This window comes from Dipteris shenzhenensis, chromosome 27 (genome assembly GCF_047967505.1).
Source record: "Dipteris shenzhenensis isolate YYH24624 ecotype China chromosome 27, Dip_SZ_1.0, whole genome shotgun sequence".
Classification (NCBI taxonomy): domain Eukaryota; kingdom Viridiplantae; phylum Streptophyta; class Polypodiopsida; order Gleicheniales; family Dipteridaceae; genus Dipteris; species Dipteris shenzhenensis.
In genome coordinates, this window is record NC_141622.1 from 32,722,852 (window position 1) to 32,744,166 (window position 21,315).

The 21,315-nt window shown below is 40.7% G+C and overlaps 1 protein-coding gene across 4 annotated transcripts in view; it reads right to left on the bottom strand.

The window, feature by feature from the left end:
• Positions 1-7,959: 7,959 nt before the first annotated feature.
• The window catches only part of LOC147884181 (meiotically up-regulated protein), a 65,435-nt gene continuing 52,079 nt past the window's right edge, over positions 7,960-21,315 (bottom strand). For all 4 annotated transcript variants that reach the window (XM_087398497.1, XM_087398495.1, XM_087398496.1 and 1 more), the window contains exons 6-8: positions 10,033-10,195; positions 9,757-9,919; positions 7,960-8,517 (exon numbers count right to left, since the gene is read on the bottom strand). In XM_087398497.1, coding sequence (XP_087254623.1) covers positions 8,442-8,517; positions 9,757-9,919; positions 10,033-10,195 — 402 coding nt within the window. In that variant the 3' untranslated portion in view covers positions 7,960-8,441. The remainder of the gene's footprint in view (positions 8,518-9,756; positions 9,920-10,032; positions 10,196-21,315) is intronic.

Below are 21,315 nucleotides of genomic sequence, written 5' to 3' on the forward strand. Positions count from 1 at the left end.
CGTTCACCTACTCACTCTGTAGCTCGCCTCTCTACTCTTTGCTTTTCCAAAGATTGAAGGGATTCTCTTCCAACGAAGCATGAAGGATTCACCGCTTGCTGTTATTCATTCTCTTTGCTTTTCGAAGGATTGAAGGGATTCGCACTTCCAAAAAAGCATGAAGGATTCGCTTTTCCAAAGAATGGAAGCATGAAGGATTCGCTTTTCCAAAGAATGAAGGGATTCGCACTTCCAAAGATCTAAACGTACTGTAAGCTTTCAAAACTTAAGCTTTCTGAGATGATTAACAAAAGCTTTCAAAACTTTAACTTTCGTAAGCTTTCGTACGTACGCTTTGCTCGAATTTAACTATGGAAAGCTTAATAAAATATAGGAATTGGCTATGGCGAATCCAAGGGAGCACTTCGTTCCTTAAACAATAGAAAATCAGCGTTTCAAAGCAAAAAATCCGTGAATTAGAGAGGAAGCTACCGAACTGATTGAGCGTCAATTGTGTTGTTTGCTTCCAGCTCCATCAACTTCGCAGCTCCGGTGGAGTTCAGCCTTCTTGCCTCAAGAATCTCCGTGCGAGCTGTGGTGAGTAAAACTCTCAGACTCTGATACTCCTCTCCAATCCACTTTGGAATGAATAGAAAGTGAATGAGGGAAAGGCATCAATTGAAATGAGAGAAAAGGTCTTGATTTGAAACTACTAAATAATTCAAATTTTGAAATATAGGTCTTCCCGCCATTGTGCCCTTTTGAATTTTGGATATATAGAGTGGCACTTATGCCATTCTCTCCAATATTAAATTTAAATTCAAATTCATATTGATAATTTTAATTTCAATTTGTATTTCAAATTGAAATTATTCTTTTGAAATTGTATTTCAAAACCTAAATTCTAGTTTTCAAATTTTGATTTCAAGTTAAACTTCAATCTCAATTTTGATTTTCATGATTGAATGGCAAATTTAGAGATTGAATTTCTAATTTTAAATGGAGAATGGCACCAGTACCATTCTCCAAGACCTCATAAGAAGTCCGTGAGAGTGGCACCAATGCTCTTCCCACCATTGTTCCCTTTTGAATTTGGATATATAGAGTGGCACATATGCCATTCTCTCCAATATTAAATTTAAATTCAAATTCAAATTATTCTATTTGAAATTGTATTTCAAATCCGAAATTTATATTAGGACATTGCAATGGGAGAATGGCGCTGGAGAATAGGAAAATGGAGAATGGCACTAGTGCCATTCTCCCAATGGAATGTCCTAATTTTTTGGCTTTGTAATATGAAAATGGAGAATGGCACTAGGAATAGGAAAATGGAGAATGGCACTAGTGCCATTCTCCCATTGGAAAATGGAGAATGGCACTAGTGCCATTCTCCCAATGGAATGTCCTAAGTTTTTGGCTTTGTAATAGGAAAATGGAGACTGGCAATAGTGCCATTCTCCCATTGGAAAATCGAGAATGGCTCTAGTGCCATTCTCCCATTGGAATGTCCTAATTCAAAATTTTGGCTTCACAAAGGTAGAAGGCATTAATGCCATTCTCCCATTGGAATTAGTGGAGTGTCAATCTATAGGTTTAGTGCCATTCTCCATTGTAATAGGAAAATGGAGAATGGCACTAGGAATAGGAAAATGGAGAATGGCACTAGTGCCATTCTCCCAATGGAATGTCCAAATGGAATGTCCTAATTTTTTGGCTTTGTAATAGGAAAATGGAGACTGGCACTAGTGCCATTCTCCCATTGGAAAATGGAGAATGGCACTAGTGCCATTCTCCCAATGGAATGTCCTAATTCCAAATTTTGGATTCACAATGGAATGTCCTAATTCAAAATTTGTACAAGTGCCATTCTCCCATTGGAAAATGGAGAATGGCACTATTGCCATTCTCCCAATGGAATGTCCTAATTCAAAATTTTGGATTCACAATGGAATGTCCTAATTCAAAATTAGTACTAGTGCCATTCTCCCATTGGAAAATGGAGAATGGCACTAGTGCCATTCTCCCAATGGAATGTCCTAATTCAAAATTTTGGATTCACAATGGAATACCCCTCCTAGAATAGTGGTGCCAATCTCTTATTAGGCCCTAAGAAATGTCATTGAGAAGCCTAAACTCACATGTACAAGGAATCCTAAACTCACATGTGCATTGGCACTACCACTAATGGAGAATGGCAGTGATGCCAATCTCATGCTGGCAACTACATAATGACAATGAGATCATCAAACTCACACTACAGCCAATAAATAATCCTACTAGAGCCAATAAATATAGTGGAATGTCAACCTACAGGTTTAGTTTATCTAGATTACCACTAGTGGAGAATGGCAGTGATGCCAATCTCATGCTAGCAAATGCATAATGACACTGAGACCATCAAACTCGTGAACATGTGCAGAGATCATACGGAATTGTGCCAATCTCTGTGGAGAATGCCACCAGTGGAGAATGGTAGTGGTGCCAATCTCATACCATGACCTGAAAACATGCACAAGGAATTCTAAACTCACATGTGCATTGGCACTTTTGCCATTATCCTATTGCCATTCTCCGCTAGTGGTAATGTGCATTCTTCTATGTAATGATCACTCTCTCCGCTGTGCAGAGATCATATGGAATTGTGCCAATCTCTGTTGAGAATGCCACCAGTGGAGAATGGCAGTGGTGCCAATCTCATACCATGACCTGAAAACATGCACAAGGAATCCTAAACTCACATGTGCATTGGCACTTTTGCCATTATCCTACTACCATTCTCCGCTAGTGGTAATGTGCATCCTTCTATGTAGTGATCACTCTCTCCACTGTGTAGAGATCATATGGATTTGTGCCAATCTCTGTGGAGAATGCCACCAATGGAGAATGGCAGTGGTGCCAATCTCATACCATGACCTGAAAACATGCACAAGGAATCTTAAACTCACATGTGCATTGGCTCTTTTGCCATTACCCTACTGCCATTCTATACTAGTGGTAATGTGCATCCTTCAATGTAGTGGAATGTCAATCTATAGGTTCAGTTTGTCTAGATTACCACTAGCGGAGAATGGCAGTGATGCCAATCTCATGCTTGCAACTACACTATGACACCACTCTCCTATGATCACTGGAATACCCCTCCTAGAATAGTAGGGTAAACATTTGTACAAGTGGAGAATGGCAGAGGTGCCAGTCTCTTATTAGGCCCCAAGAAATGGCATTGAGAAGCCTAAATTCACATGTGCAGAGATCACATGGAATTGTGTCAATCTATGTGGAGAATGCCACCAGTGGAGAATGGTAGTGGTGCCAATCTCACATGTGCATTGGCACTTTTGCCATTATCCTACTACCATTCTCCGCTAGTGGTAATGTGCATTCTTCTATGTAGTGGTATGTCAATCTATAGGTTTAGTTTGTCTAGACAACCACTAGTGGAACAAAAGGTCAACCATCTCATATTCATGTTCTCATTTTTCTAGATTCTAGTTACTCATCAAATCTTTAATGATATTGAATTTGTATTTTTATTATGTTTGACATATACATGAGGATATCAATCAAGGTTTTAGCATAATCTTAAGAGAGCTAAAACACAAGGACATAGAGATAGTAGATGACTTGATAAGGTGATACGAGAGGCAAATTGGTCACTATAGAAAAAGTGTAGTATGCTCCAAGCTCAAAATAATGTATGATTGGAGTAGCTTTATTTGACCTTTCCTAGAAAAAGTGTGGAATGTATACAGTTTTCGAGAAAAAACCTATGAGTAGAAAAGTCCAAGGGATAACTTTTGACACCAACCTTGCTAATATATCTCAAAGGAATATATAATTATTTCTAAATTTTCTCATTTATAAAATCATATACTTATTTATCATTATAACCCTCATTTTAAAGAACATCAATATATATGAACAAACAGTGAACACTTTGGAAACTCTCATATCCCACCCTACCATACTCTCCTTTAAGGATAATGATAATTCAATCGATTTAGAAGAGTTTCCCTTAGCTTTGGCAATCCCATATTTGAAGTATTGAGAATCTTTCATGTAGCAATGTATACCATATTCCTTGGATGAGTAGGAAAGAGATGTTGAAAACCCTGATACTGAACTCATTATAATTGATCATAAATCCATCTCCACTATATTATCAAAATATGGGAAGTCGAGGGATTTTTAAAATATTCCCAATTCTCCAAACCTAAGTACTTTTAAGGAAATGTGGTCCCAATGGAGCTCCTTCCTACCATAATATGAATTAGGGAGAGGTTATAACTCTCATGTACATCTTGAAATCCCCAATTTATCTCTTCTATAGCTCTTAAAATTATACTTTTAAGCCTATCATTGCATAGATCATGAAATTTTGAACATTTTTTCCTTTTACAGCTCCTTAATCCAAGGTAAGGAAAAAATGTATGACCCCTTCTTTGTAGGTCCTCCAAGGGTATTTTGCCAATGGAATAGGGTTGGGGCCGTGCTCTTCAAACCATGTTCCTTTAGCATAATAAACTTGGAGGGTCTATAAAAAAGGAGTTATATCTTTTTCTTAGCTCAACTTGAGGAACTATAAAGAGGAGATTTGCTCAAATTTTCATGATCTATCCAATGGTGAAAGAAAAAAGAAAAGGATATTTGAAAGTCATAAAATAAGTCACCACTGGGACATTATACATAGATATATTTATATTTGTCTCTATTCATCAATATTTCACATGTACTTACATATTCCTTGAACTTTTTTGAAATTTGTGCTCCCCAAAAATGACTTGAGACTATATATTTTAACCCCTCCCACCTTTTGTTCGCTCCTCACGCTTGGGAGTTTTTGCTTGAAAAATAGCAACCCCCGAAAAGTTTGTTAATGCTCTAAAAGGTCATAACCATCCACATTAGCTTTGTTTTTTTGAAAAGAATGAAAACTACTAATGCAGTGGTGCCAATACTATTCTCTTTATACAAAATGAAAACTTGAAGATCCTTACAGTCTCTTTACTTCAATTCAAAGCATGGAAATGCATTCAAAATGGGATCCTATACAAGAATGCACTGATAAATCTCAGTGTCAAATAGATAGCTTACAATCTTTTATTGGACCTAAATGGGAAATGATGTTGAAATACCCTTCTTGGTAGACACATAATACATTAGAAATTAAAACTAACCTTGATAAAATGCAAGAAGAGGACATTGAGGAAGAACACAATTTTTTTCAGCCAAATGTTAGTACCGACTGGCGTCTAGCTCCAGACTTTTAAAATGAGATTGAATTGCTACTTCCATGTACATTTTATGGATGACCCAGAAAAAAAAAGAGTTCATGCCAAAAGTAGAGATAGAAGTCAATGGTTTTGTTGTAGTTTGACCATCAAATGATGAATATGAGAATGTGAAGTTTTGGGTTGCAAGACTAGTGGACGTGAGTAGGGATGATCATGGGGGAGCTATGACATTTACTATTGTGTTGTATGAGCCAAGAGACAGGACAAATAATATGGATAACAACACATTGTACACTAAAGGTATAAAAATAATGGATCCAACCATGAACCGATTTTTGAGCAACCCACAAAAACAATCATAGTGTCTTGGCAATAAAGGAAAAAGAGAACCAAGAAGCACATGAAGCATTATTTGGTAGAAGGAAGAATAAGAACACTTGAACCAAGTTTTTGCATATACAAGAGTTTTTAAGGATGTTGGCTAATGACGAAGTAGAAGGGGACAGTGCAAATAAAGAATTACCATGATAATAGCTTCATATTGAAGTCCATCGTGTGGCAATATGATGAAGCAAGCAAGTGATTAAAGGATTGGGTGGAGCAACGAACTCATCATTTCGTATTGTCTTTTAACCACATTGAAGTGATGACGAGGGACGGAGGTGGTCAGATGAGAGTTAATGCAAATGGCACCTAAGTGCGACGGGCAGTGAGACATGGGGCAAATAATCTAATGACTAAATCAAATCTTGCAACGGGCAAATGTCAAGATTGCCCATTTATACTTCAACCATTGCTACAATTGGAACTCAGTCATGATCCAAGTTATAGATAGTACCCGTTGCCTCAACCATCAGTCAAAATTCAATTGTTGTAATGGCAAAAATCAATCATTGGAAAGGCTGTGGGTAGTAACCATCGCCTTAAGCATCAGACTCATTGAGCATTTTCTTTCTTGTAAACATATATTAATATATATTTACAAGCATAGCTCTTACTATTCTTTAAAATCCATAAGAGTTTTTCCTTTTCTTATCTATTTATATGTTTTAAAAGTTGTGTCTACATTACGAGTGCCCTTGTTCTTTACATTGCAATTTAATGAAAGAGGCTCTTCCCTATCGTCGAGAGAAAAGAAAAACAAGAAAACAAAAAGAAAAAAGAAAAAAAGACATGAGAAAATAGAAAAAATAAGGATTTTTTTTTGCTTTTTGTTTGTTATTTATTTTAAATAAAAGATTTTGTATAAGGGAGAAGAGTATTTTATTTATTTTTATATTAAAATTATTATAATATAAAAAATATTAATTTATTAAAAATAAGAAATTTGAAATATAGACTAAGCAAGCAATCTTAGTTTTTGCATTATTAGTGCAAAATGGTAGTGCAAGTAAATAAACTTTTTATTTGAAAATAATAGTTCCAAAAAGTTAACTTTTGATTTGGGAATGATACTATGAGAATCTTAACTTTTAATTTGGGATCTGTTCAAAACAAAACAAAAAGTCCAAAATTAATGAAATGCATGTTAATAATAATATCCAAACATTAGTTGATATAAGTGCACTAACCTCAATAAAGCCAAGACAGTAGTGTCTTGTCAACCATATGTTGTTCGCAAGTTTAGGATCAAATGGCAAGCCCATAGTTTTGACATCGAACCACCATCATACAAGGTTCTTGATTGCAACTCATATGATGAACAAAAAAGCTTCATTGACTTCAATGATTAGCCTTACACATGATGCTTATGTAACTCAACAAAAGAAAAATGCCATGGGATGTATACTACTTGAGTGGGGCATGCTTCCCAATGCTTGTTCATTGCTTGGTTGTCGAAGTGAACCATCAGTAGCCGTGATTCTTTAATTTTCTGATGTCAACACTTTTTTTTGGAACACCAAGGGTTGTATATGCTGCTATATGATGAGCTTGGTTTGCCCACTAATTCCAACTAGCAATTAGAGAATACTCCATTCACATTGACCTTGCATAGCCTCAAATCCTTTGTAGTAATATTCAACTTGCATTGCTTCAAATCTTCTTATAGCAATATAATAAAAAATAGTCTTGCGTATGCAGCCAATTAATTGATAGTGCAGAGCTTTTGTAACACACTAAGCTCTTCCCCAAACCAATGCCTTAGAATCTTGCTCAACACACTTTGGGGGATCGTTTATATGCCTTGTATAGCACACAAAACACAAGAAAGCTCCAAATCAACAATATGGACTGAACAAAATATGTTTTAGAACCAAAAAAGTGGCTTCATGAGAGCCCAAATTCTTATGTAGGCAGCCATTTATGTACTATGATGTGACACAAAAGGCAGGCAATAATAAAATAAAACCAAAAAATATCCAAACCTACACCACTGAATAAACAAATGAAATGAATGGTTTCAAGGCACATACATGGCTTCATGAGAGCCTCCCAAGCCATTGAGTCTTCCCAGTAGGCTGTGAATGTAGACATGGACAATGCATTGATTAGTGTTGCATGCTTACTGTTACACAGCTCAAGCAAGTGCATTTTTTGCGAGTCAAACATGGCAGGTTGAGGAAAACAAGGGCAAGAGAAAAAGAGAGGCACAATGACGTGTCAGACATTAGGAATGTATTTAAAGGCTCACACGAGTAAGAGGACTAACAGAAGTATCCCAAGGAAACACAAAATGGAAAAGAGGGCTCTGTAGTGGATGAAAATAGTTTCCAACATCCAAAAAACGACGGTTTCAAATCATGGGAATAAATTTATTTACGAGGACTGTGTCAAGGAAGCACAATATTTCTTTTTCTCCTGGTCACATTTCCACTGATAATATGTGCGCCAATCATAAGATTCAATGTCTTACATCTGATGGAGAGGCTCATGTGGTGTTGCTTCTGCTCAACCTGAAAGGATATATCAAAAGGAGGCACAGTTTTCTATAATCAATCGCTTAGTAATATGTACAAATTTGAAAAGAAATGGTTGTATGCTGTCTTCCCTGTTGTTATCCATGCAGACACTCCACCGGAAGGGTCATTGTACAAATGAGCTCACCTCTCATAAGAGAGAACAACAAATCAGCTGAACATTTTATCTCAAGCATGCACACCGTTTCCAACTCACAGATGCGGCATTTATTGCATCCCACACATATTCAGGAGTCTGGACACAATATTGCAATAGAAAGAGGACACAACCTATTGAGTATGTTCATGTTAACTGCACTTTCAACATAAACTATTTCAACATGCTCGGAGGGCCAGTCCGTAGCATTCGTTGGAACATGTCCATTCCAAATGACGAATCAGAGAAGCTGCAAAGGTAAGGGCAAATGTCATCTTTTGACTTTCAAAAATGCCACACCAAACAAAAGAGCACAAGCTTTCCAATTCTATGACTGTAACAGACGAACAAAAGTAAACCATCCCTTCCAATTCTACCGGTTAATGTTATATTATGCTTTCAAATGACATTCAAAATTAACAGAAGCTTACTTCTTCTTGACTTCTTATCCCATTGAGTTTGCTGGGTAAGTTCTAACCTCCTAGACTACAAACACAATCATAGCCATAAGGCAAGGGGTACAAGTAGCTACTGGACTACCATGCTTAGTCATTGGATAGCCAACCTCTATGGGTCATTTCTTGAGATACACATCAGCGGACGTACTGAGAGCAACCACCACTGGGAGGCTACACTGGATCACATATGTGGCCTATAATCCCTTATTGAGCAGGCCCAACGCTGGAAATAGAAAGTATCCTACTTTGAAGACTTCTGAAGGTACTACTTTGAGGACTTTTGAAAGGCCTTCGATCTAAAACCACACAGGCTGGTCTCATCGCATATTCCAAGCCTTGGGTATTACACACAATGCTATATTGGCAGTTATGGCTTTGTATGAGAGATTTACAAGAAGTGTGCACCACACAAGGGTTGTCAGAGGAGGCTAACATTGTTGTTTGCAATTTGGTCGCTTCTGTTTGCACTTACTCTCCATCAGTGGTGTTGATACGTTACTACTTGCCTTCAGATTTCGTTGACGAAGCTGGTCTATCTAATCTTTGGTCTCCTCTATGCAAACTGATACAGCTTGCAACATCAAATTGACTCTGACTACACTCATCATGTCGATTCGTAATCCTTAGACTACTTGCAGGCTTTTCTCTTACGAACTTTGCACAGAGACTACGTCTAGATCACCGGACAGTGCCGTCCAATTTCCCTGGCACGCAGCACACACAGTCGCTTACTAGCCCATTTTAGGCAAGTGCTGTCACTTTCTTTTTCTTTTCATTTTTTTAAGACTGCGCACAGATGGAAAATAAGGGTCTCATGTGGAAAAGTGAAGGTCTCTCTACCCACTGTACTTATCAATTTCAAACAAAAATTCAACATACCAAATTTCTTTGCTAGGAAAGATTAATTGAAAAACCAAAACTATATTGTTCCTTCTATACACCCAGGATAAGTAGCAGATAAAAAAGAGGAGCACGGACGTTTTATTGGGAGCCAATCAAAGATCCAATTAGATTTGCTTACTGTTACAAACCTTGGAATGCTGATTTCATATGGAAAGGAGACTATGTGAGAGTTCAAAACAGGAGGAATGTGATCTTTCTTCTCATTGACCAACTGCAAAATCTGGAAAAGCACTTCTCGTAGGGCTGTCTGAAGTGCTGCATCCCGCTTGCCCCTCTCCTCCATCATAATCTCTGCAGATGCTTCCAACATATCAAATTTCCACCCCAAAAAAACAAGCTGGGCCAAATTGTTTATTTGATATAGAGATCTAAATTCCTGATATAAACTGCAGAGCAAACAGTACCAGCAGAGTCCATTGTCAAAGCACGTCCATGATGAGACTTGTTTATGGAAGGTTTGGGTGGGAATATGTTAAGGGAAATGAACCACTGCTCCCAATAAAAGCGTTCAACTTTGTTGAACCATGCCGTCTGCTTGTTCCTTGTTTCATAGAAAGAAAGGCATACCTGGAAAAATCCAACAAACCTTGAGATATAGCATATACCTTTCTAGTACACTTGAACAAAAAATTACATGCCTGCATTGGTAATAGCCCTGTTCAAGAACTTGGTTAGCTATATTGTTCAGGGTTTGGTGATAAACTTGTGACGCACATGAAAGTTGGTTGCATGCACAGACAACAGGCAGAATGTCACATGTCCACACAAAGAGAAGGTGCTGAGTGTATCGATCACCGCACCACAGCTCCCATAGACTCCCATAGTCCAGCAAGTACTTAAGGGGGGGTCAATACACATTATATTACAGGATATTATTGCTCACTACATGTATATGGAATTACACATCTAGTGAGAGCTACTAATAAACTGTCCCTGGCCACAATGAGCTGCTAGGTTCCCCTGCCCTCAGCCCCCCCGTTGCCTCTGCTCCAGCCTCCCCCCCACCCTCTGTCTCACAATATCTTTGGTTGTGAATATTGGAAAGCTTTGTGTGAATGCATTTTTATAAGGCTTCACATCTTGATACATTGATAAAATGTCTTTGCCAAGGTTGAATTGACAAGATGTATGAAGATATCATTGAAAGAGTTAATGTAATTAATAATGAAATCATGAGGGAAGTTTCACATAATGCATTACATGGTAATCCTATCATCATCACAATCTTGTTTCCTTGTTTCATTTAAATTTGGTTGGATGTTCATGCATGTTTAAAGCATATTCTCTATGTGTATGCACCATGATTTGTAGATACATGGGGACCTCTATCCATTTGAAACACAAGGACACCATTATCAAGCCAAGATAACCTACTTCAACACAAGGCATGGTGGTGGTACCACTCATAAACATGCATTACATGAGATGTTTGAATAGCTTTGTATGAAGGCACGAATGAAGGACAATCCACATGCACAAGTTGTGAACTACATTGTGCTCATGGATCCAAAAGATTGTCCACAATCTCTACTCCAGTGGACCCTGGCTTCAAATTCTCAGCTCATGATGGGAGCCCACCATGGGAGACCCTTTTTGTTCTTCCTAAGACTTTTAATAGACTTTCTTTCTTTCTTGATTTTAATAATTAACCTAAATTCTCTCTCTCTCTCTCTCTCTCTCTCTCTCTCTCTCTCTCTCTCTGATGGCGATTTGGACTGCACCAACAGCTCCGAATGGGGGGTAAAACCTCAACGCAGTTGACCGTCAGGATCCTTCTGCGTCCCCCATCTCTAGCCCTGCTGTGTACCCGGTGGCTCCTGTTATTTGCCGCGCGCGGCGATCGCGAAAGAAGTTCCAGGTAGTTGCTCAATTCAGATCAAAAATCTGAGGCCACCATCAGCTCCGAAAGGGGGTAAAACTCCAACGCGGTTGGCCGTCAGGATCCCTTTACGCCCCAGCACATAGCATGCTGTTGTGATATCAGGTGCACCTGTTTTCTATCGCGCGCGTCGCCAGTCTTCATCCTGGCGTCCAACACTCTCAACAAAAGAGTCAACAGGAGTGGTTTGGCAGCAGCCTCCACTCCAATGACGAAGAGCTCTGCAGGAAGTACAAGTATGAAAAACTCTTTTTCTCTAACACCAACTAAAACAGGTACTCTGCAAATGACAGTCGGAGATGAGCCACCCCCCACCATTTTAGATGGACAAGCAGTCCCTTTTATTCCTGTTCAAGGAAACATTTTAGCAGCCCCGCTCATGTCAGTGCAAGGAGCTACAATAGACAATTTTCCTAATGAATCTGGAATTTGGGCGTTTCTAACAGCTCTGCAAAGCACATTGGATCGCCAACAGCAAGAGATACATGCACTCTCTTTGAAGTGCCAACACTTACAGTACAGAAATAAAGATTTGGAGCAAAAGGTGGCCATGCAAGAGAGCTCCATAAACAGTTTGGAGGAAAAAAATATCAGTCAAGAGGAAAAATTATGTGAGCTGGAACAGACTTTGGAAAAGATGAAAGAAAATACGGCACCACAGCCTCAAATAGAATGCAAGCCACAGACAAACACCTCAGTGACATGGGCAAATATAGTAAATGGACATGCCTCGCCAGATGCACATCTAGACAAGGGGGAAAAATCAGAAGATAAGATAGATGTTGATGAGTATAGAGAGAGAGAAAAAAGATCACAGAACATTGTCATACGAGGTCTAGTAGAAAAAGAAAAGGAAACACCCCTCTCACTTGCGAAGGATGTAGGGGACTTTTTTGTGGAGCACTTTGCCATGCAAGAGGTTGTGGTCTTTGGGGCACACAGAGTAGGGAGAAAGAGAGATGAAAATTCGAGTCAGCGAGCAATTGTTTGCACCATGCTTGACCCGCGCAAGAGAGAAATCATTTTGGACAGCAGCAAGATTTACTTAAAGGGAACATCTTTCTACGTGACAGAAGACCGCACCCCCAAGCAGCAAGAAGAAAGGAGACGTATGTATGAGGCCCGAATCAAAAAAAAAGAGCAAGGAGCTGAACAGGCCCTCTAGGAACACGCGGCCTATGGAATCCAAAAGAAGTTGAAGATCATGTTTTGGAATTGTAGAGGTTTCCCTTGGCATAAAGGGGCTGGATTGAATGAAGTTATGCATGATGCAGACATTATTTTTCTCGCAGAGACTTGGGAAAGGGACATATGCAGAATTCCTAAAATTAATGGATACGTGGTGCACTCCATCTGGCAAAAGCAAGTTGGCCTACGAGGGCAAGGAGGGGTAGCATGCATATACAAGGAGCATATACAAGACATGATTTCCATAGCCAAAGATGACATCCATAAACGCTTCATATGGATCATGGTAAAAGGAATGCACTCACCACTTTACATTGCATGGTGCTACATTCCTCATAGAGAATCTCCCTTCTACCAAAGACATGAGGTTGACCCAACCCAGCCACTTGGAGACCTGTGCTTGGATATAGCTATGTTCAACAAAAAAGGAAATGTTTTGCTCATTGGTGATTTCAATGCACGGATAGGAGATCTACAGTTTCACTATCCCACTCAGCAAGAATACATCAAGGAACATGAGATAGACATTGACCCCATTTGGTGTAGATGCTCTAAGGATAAGGAAGTGAATGCACATGGTAGGGCATTGGAGCAATTGATGAATGGAATGCACATGTTGGTGGTGAATGGCACAGCCCTTTTCCCAAAATCAAATACCCCTACTTGTTTCCCTGCCAGTGGAGGGGCTAGTGTGATCGACTATGCATTGATTGGTTTGGAAGCTTGCCATCTCATTCACAATTTCTCACTTGGCTCAAAGTCCCCTGATTCAGATCACACACCACTATATGTGGAGCTTAATATATTACTTGCCAAGGCAACTTTAGAAGAGCGCAAAACAGTTGAAGGCAACTATCATATAAATGAGGCAAAGAAGGTGGAGTACGCTGAAACTCTAGAGACGTGTCTGCTGGGAAAACAGAAAATTGGGTGGACAGAATTGAAAAATGCTATTCTCACTACAGCCAAGTCAGTTTTGGGGTACAAAAAGAGCAATAAAGAATGCAAGAAAGGGCTACCATACAATGTTTGGTTTGATGCTGAGTGCAAGGCAGCTAGGAATGCACTAAAGGGGATCCCAATGGGGGATGAGAAAAGAGCAGCTGAGAAACAGCTCCATGCACTTACACGTAAAAAAAGACGTGCACATATTGTGAACAAGGAATGGACTGATGCAATTGATTTTATCAAGCATCCTAGAAGAGCATGGAAAGGAATTAAACAAAGGTCAAATGACATTATGGGAGATTTTACAGAAACACAGATGCTGGAATATGCTCAACAGCTCTACACACATCCCAAGGCTCGGCCCATGGTGAGCATACCTCTCAGCAGTAATACTCAGGGTCTTTTCTCATTGAAAGATGTACAAGATGGCCTCAAGAAAATGGTAAATGGAAAGGCAGCAGACACTCTACACCTAGTGGCTGAACTCATTAAGTGGACCAATGAGCACACGCAAAGGCACATAGCAATGGCACTAAATCAGGCTTTGATGAATGGTTTCCCAACAGAATGGCAAGAGAATTGGATCAAACCAATCTACAAAGGGGGTGACCGCAATCAATTAACAAATTACAGAACAATTATGGTATGTTCCACTCTAGCCAAACTATATAGCACAATAGTAGAGGCAAAATTGAGTGCTTGGGCAGAGAAAGAAAATAAAAGAGCAATGGGACAAGCTGGTTTCAGACCAAAACACTGTACAGTGGATCACCTAGTCACTCTTCGAGTTTTGATGGAGGAAAGCCGCCTCAAGGGGAAGCCACTCTTCTGTTGTTTCATTGACTTTAAGAAGGCATTTGATACAGTGCCTAGGGATGTGCTATGGGAGAGAATGGAATGCATAGGTGTGCCCGAGGAAATAAGGTTTGCTGTCTTTAGACTTTATGAGAAAGTAAAATGTCAACTAAAATGTAAGGATGGGATGTCACAAGAGTTCTATAGTAATATGGGGGTAAAACAAGGATGTCCGCTCTCACCCACTTTGTTCGGCCTATGCATTGATAGACTTGAGGAGTTGGTGAATGAAGAAGCATGTAAAGATGAGTTATACAGCCCTCATCTAGCAGGTCTCATGATTTGGTTGCTTCTTTACGCAGATGATGTGGTTGTTTTCACTGATAGTGAAAGTAAGATGCAAAAAATGATGGATATCTTCAGCATATTTTGTGCAGAGAGTGGGATGGCTATTAATGTCAACAAAACTAAACTCATGATAGTCAAGACTATACAGCCAAGCAGCCCCCTCCAAATCTTATATAAAGGACAACCCATTGAGACAGTGCACTCATTCAAATACTTGGGTATTGAAATCCCTGCCAATAATAGATGGAACAGCTGTGTGCAACGGAGACTTGATGCAGGATGGGCAAAATACTTCCAATTTGAAAATGAGTGCAACAATAGCAATACGAGAAGGTGGCAAGTACGAAATATGATCTTTGGGGCATATGTGATACAGACAGTACTCTACGGAGTAGAGGTATGGGGTGGGAGTATATCTCCATCAACGTGGAATGAGATAGAGAAAATGCAAAAGTCTTTCATTAGGAGGCACCTGGGCATCAAGGCTACTACACCATACTCTTTGTTACTCCTAGAGACAGGATGTATACCCATAGAGCTACATGCTCTGAAGAGAGTACTCAGATACATCACAAAGGTCAAGTGCATGGATAATGAAAGGCTACCAAAGAGAGCATGGAATGAAAGTCAGAAGCTTCAAAAGACAAACAAGGGCAAGATTTTGACATCCGGATGGACACAGGACCTAAAAAAATGGTTCAAGAAGTGGGAAGTAGAAGAGTATTTAAACTACTCTTCAGAGGAGATTGATGAAGAGGCTTTTCATTATGACCTGCTGAATGCACTACACAGGAAATGGCAAACAGCAGAAAACAAAGATAAATTTGAGTACTATCGCACATATATCAACCCCGAATATTGGTCAATTTATATAGGAAGGGAGACAACAACGCAGAAGTACATATGTACACCTATAGCAGTGCATAAACGGAGGGCTTTAGCCTCACTTCGCACCCGATCACACCAGCTGCAAATAGAAACAGGGGGATGGAAAAAGATGCCAAGGGAGAGTAGGATATGCCAACTATGTGATCAAGGTATGGTTGAAACAGAAGAACACATGGTAATGATATGCCCTCACTATGCACACATTAGGGAAGAGTTCAATCACCTCCTTGAGGGACATAACAAACTGGCTGATTTGCTGCATAAAGGGTCACCTTCAGCTTTAGGAACATTTGTGTATAAGCTCTTCAAGCATAGGAATCCACCTGAATCCTAGAAGGTGGTTTCTCTTTCCACCCTCCCATCTTCGGGAGGAGCTTTCATGTACTTGTGATATTGTATTGCTCAGGTCCCATAGGCCGGTTTTGGTCTTCAGAGGACGATAATATATTCTTCTTCTTCTTCTTCTTCTTCTTCTTCTTTATCAGCAGGCTATTGGAAGTATCTCAGCTCAGCAGATTCATGCACATGCCCAGTTCACAGCATTGGCAGGCAGTGAAGAGAGTTTTCAGATATCTTAGAGGCACTCAGGATTTAGCCCTCTTCTACGGTGATCAGGGTTCACTTACCATGCATGCTTACATGGATAGTGACTGGGCAGGAGAGTGTCACATACTAGCAATTGTTTTTTGCTTGGCAATTCATGTATCTCTTGGCTCAGCAAGAAGCAACCAATAGTTGCCACATCTAGATGTGAGGCTGAGTACAGGGCAGCTTTCACCGCTACAGTAGAGTGTGTTTGGCTTCGACAGTTACTTACAAATCTTGGTATTCGCCAGACATCCTCCACTATTGTCTACACTGACAGCTAGAGTGCTTTGGCCATTGTGCGTAACCCATTGTTTCATGCACGTACCAAGCATATTGAAGTTCACTATCATTATGTTCGTGAGTGGTTGTCAGTAGGAGACATAGAGTTGTCCTATCTTCCCACAGAGGAAAACATAGTAGATATGTTTACAAAGGCACTTCCTTGTCCCAAGTTTGAAGTCTTCCAACAGGCTTTACAATTGGTTCCCTTTGTTACATGACTTGACATCCCTTGTACATTCATAGGTGGCTATATCCTTTTGGATGAACATGTGCCACCATGACCACAAAATACCAGGTATTCTGAGACGTTTCCAGAGTATTTCAGCCCATCCCATGGAGAGGGGTTTGTAGGCCATCTCTTGGTGGTTCTAATGATTCCCTATAGGCCATGGTATGTGCCTTGTAGGCATAAATATAGGCACTTGTAGTGTTAGTGCCTTTTAGGCCACATAGGACACTTAGTCCTAGGTCTGGTACAAGTACCTTGTACTCCTTTTTTCATCTATCCCAGTTGACGTGAAGGCTAAGACTCATGCGACTCTTTGTACCTTGCTCTCTCTCTCTCTTTTCATCTATCAGCCCTTCACTATTGACCTTCAATGGTCAAAACTTTGCTTCCTGGCAACGGGCTACATGTTTACTCTTCATGCAAAAGAGACTTTGGCATATTGTTGCTGGTACAGAGAAGAAGCCAAAGGAGTGCTCTCATGATGCAGATAAAATTCCCATGTGGGAGCAGAAGGATGAGAAGGCAATTGGCTATATGGGTAGAGCTTTAGTGTTGGAGATATCATAGTCAAAGAGTGTGTTAGTGTGTAGTACTAGGTGATAGTACTAGTCTATGTGAGTGAGTCTTGTGTGAGTGCCACGTATCATCATGGGACTTATCCCATATGCACTAGGTGCTAATGTGTGAGTGAGTAGCCTATATAAGGCTTGTACTTCACTTGTCTTGTTACACTTGATGAATGAATGAGAGCCTTTGTCATGTCTTCATTTGTGCATCATTTCCTCACACGCTAACCTTCTCTCTCTCTCTCCCTTCACCATGTTTCTAACATGGTATCAGAGCCACCTTCCATAGCTGCTGCCACGTCACCCTTGCCCTAACCCTAATTCGTCACCTTTGCCCTAACCTTATTTCTGCTTCAGCCCTTCTTCCTGAATGCAGCCTGCAGCCGCCTCAGCCCTGCTTCATTTCACCATGTTTTACCTCCATTTTCTAGCTGTTTGCATCCAACTAGAGCCTCTCCACAGCATACCTTCATTGCCGCCTCCATTCGGGAGTTTTTGGAGCTTTAGGCGCCCTTGGCAGCCTATTACTTGCTCGTCGTCTCATTGCGCCTGCACGTGTGGACCTTTCAGGGCTGTTTCGAAGTTCTTCATCACCAAAATCGACTTTTAATATGCTGTTGCTGCATAGCCGCCTTCAACAAAGCCACTTTGGAGCTATTTCCAATGCTCCAGCATACATATACCAGCCGACTTTTACTGTGGTGACCTGATGCAGCACTTTGGAGTGCCTTGCTTAACCGCTCTGCAGATTTCGAGACCCGCCTTTGCCTCTGGAGCACCTACAACAACCACCTTTGGACTTTGGGCCCTGCTGTGTTTTAAAGCATTTACAGCCACCGCCTATCTACAAGAGCTCTGAAGCATTCGAAGCTGTCCCAGGGAGCTGCTTTTCACTTTGGAGCTGTCTTGTGTCATTTCGAGGTGTAATCTTGCTGCTTTTTTATTAGGGTTTGCCTTTCCGGACACCCTCTTGCTGTGTTTTGATCAGGGTTTACATTTTGGAGCCTCCGAGGCTCTTCTTCGCATTCGGTGACTCTCCGATCGGCACATTGGCAGTCATGACATGATCTCCCTTGGTAGCTGCTCCTATGGACTTCATCGGCACATCATTCGAGGGCATCCTTGCCTGGTTCTTCACCGACACACCTCTTCGCATGAGGATGTGCACACTCTTGTGCGGTACCTACTTTGGGATCATGGGTTCTCTGCCCTTGCTATGCATAAAATGAATGAAAATATTTCTATGTTTGAGTTAAAGGTTCTCTACCTTGAGTAGTCCCTCTAAAATGAATGTTTGAAGAGTCAATAAGAGGTCCTCTGCGTTTGAAGAGTCAATAAGAGGTCCTCTGCCCTGGGTTGTCCCCCAAAAAATGATTGTATTGTGTTTTACTTTGGTTGATGGTATCGACCACCCAGTTCAGAGTAAGGGGGTATGACAAGTGATGGTTTGCCCTTGCCGGTCGCAAGCTGACTGAGAAGTCACTATCACACGGGAGGTGTTGGATAGTTGGACTTGCTCTTTGCAGTATTGCGGTGAAGGGGGGATCGGTCTACTCTTGCGTGTTGGGTCTCACACCTCTTTGCTCTGAAGGGGGGTGTTGGAGATATCATTGTCAAAGAGTGTGTTAGTGTGTAGTACTAGGTGATAGTACCAGTCTATGTGAGTGAGTCTTGTGTGAGTGCCAAGTGTCATCATGGGATTTATCCCATATGCACTAGGTGATAGTGTGTGAGTGAGTAGCCTATATAAGGCTTGTACTTCACTTGTCTTGTTACTTGATGAATGAATGAGAGCCTTTGTCATGTCTTCATTTGAGCATCATTTCCTCACACCCTAACCTTCTCTCTCTCTCTCTCTCCCTTCACCATGTTTCTAACATTTAGGACCTGAGTACTTCCACCACCTTGATGTGAAAGCCACATCAACACTTGATGAATGAATGAGAGCCTTTGTCATGTCTTCATTTGAGCATCATTTCCTCACACCCTAACCTTCTCTCTCTCTCTCTCCCTTCACCATGTTTCTAACATTTAGGACCTGAGTACTTCCACCACCTTGATGTGAAAGCCACGGCAGCATAGAATTGGCAAACACTGGAAGCTTTATTCGGAGTTCGCATGAAGCACTCGAAAACAAGATTTATTTGATCTCCAAATGAATGAATCTGAGACACTAGGTGTGTTTCTAAATTGCATGCAAGCTCTTCTAAGGCAGTTGAGTGATGTAGGAGCATGAGTTGAGGATGAAGATAAGAAGGCTATCTTGCTTAGAAGTTTACCTATGGAGCAGTTTGGTGAAATAGTTCGGATTTTACGTCTTGATGATGATTTGGAGTTCCTAGACTGTGTGGGAATGCTCTTAAGTGAGGAGAAGCATAACCGTTCGTCTATTTATGATTCAAGAGCTTACTCAGCTATCGACAAGAAGAAGAGAACTGTTCGAGACACTCACTGTGGAAAAGATGGTCACATAAAAAAATTTTACTACACAAAGAAACATGATGAAATCACAAAGCCAGATAAAGGTAAAGAGAAGGCCATGACCGTGGAAGGTGCAAAAGAGACATCCATGTATGTAGAGGCTGAGTTCCTGAAGGATCAGGAATGGGCTTTTTGAAGGCGACTTAGTAGCCGAGCTCTTTGTGAGCAATCAGGCTCTTTGTGAGTAGACGAGCTCTGTGTGAGCAGACGACCTCTTTGTGAGCAACTTTTCTTTTTTGATGAAGCATTTCTTATACTGGGCTCTATGCGAGCTTGTTATATTGTTTACTTGTTCTTCGTGAGCATGTCGAGGTCTCCCCATTTTGGTTGAGGGGGGGTATGTTGGCTCAGAGCCTGATAGCTCATCCTAATGGGGAGGCCTCTATGGTCCTAAGGTTCTTGGAGCATCATATGATTGGCTGGGTGGCGCGAACACAGCAATGGGATTGGCCCATGCAATCAAGCTTGCTTAATTAGTCGTTTTTGGCATGCAGCAATACGTCGCGGGTTCTACATGTGGTCGTGACCTTCAAGTTTCTCGTGGGTTCGATCCTCTACATCACTTACCTCTTGCCTGCTCGCTGCAGCCATCTCGACCGACCTGCTGATCATCTAGGGTAGTATGAGAGTCGGTTGGTAAGAGATAGATAATATAGAGTAGGATAGATGCTTTTACGCATGACTGTGAGCTCCTACGAGGAGTATATAGTAGAGGTTTGTGGAAGAGATAATAGCACTGTGTGTGTCGTGATCATTTATCAAGCATTTGTGGCTAATTATTTTAAGTTGTATACTGCAACAAACCCGGTAGGGGTGCGCAGTCTTTTACCTAAAGGTTTTTATATTGCATGTCATATTTTGTCACAAGGAGTCCTTTGTTATCTCAGATTGTATCTTCGATTACCATCAAGGACATCATTGGAGAAGTCCTCAATTGGATGCGGAGGCAGAACGCAACAGCTTCCCTTTCGTTTCTGTCGATTGGTGCGCGCCGCTCTCCCCATGACGACGAAGATAGCGTAAATACAAAGAGAGGAGGGAGGTGGCTGATGAAAAGGCTGGGTAGTAAGAGGAATAGATTGGCACAACAGAAACAGATGGCTCAAAAAGGGTGACAAAAATATGAGGATTACGGTAAGTAAGAACAGAGAAAGGAATGTTGCAAACGATGAAAACGACGACGAAGAAGAAGTAGAGACAACAGTATACCGAGTCTACAAGTGAGAATGAACACGAGTCCCTAACCAAATGTAGTCCACCCAAATCTATAACTAGGGGTCTTGTCAGATCAGTGGTTGCATGACCCTCCCTTGCTTTAACATGATGATTTTGCATTAATGGTCTTTCAACGTTAATCCTGCCACATGACGGTATACGATGCATTTCCTCCACCGTGCCCAAACAATTAACTGACATGCCTTCTGAGAAATTAACCAAGGCATTGTCAAGCGAGTAATATGTTTCTGAGTTCTGTTTGTCCGAAGAGCTCGCTACT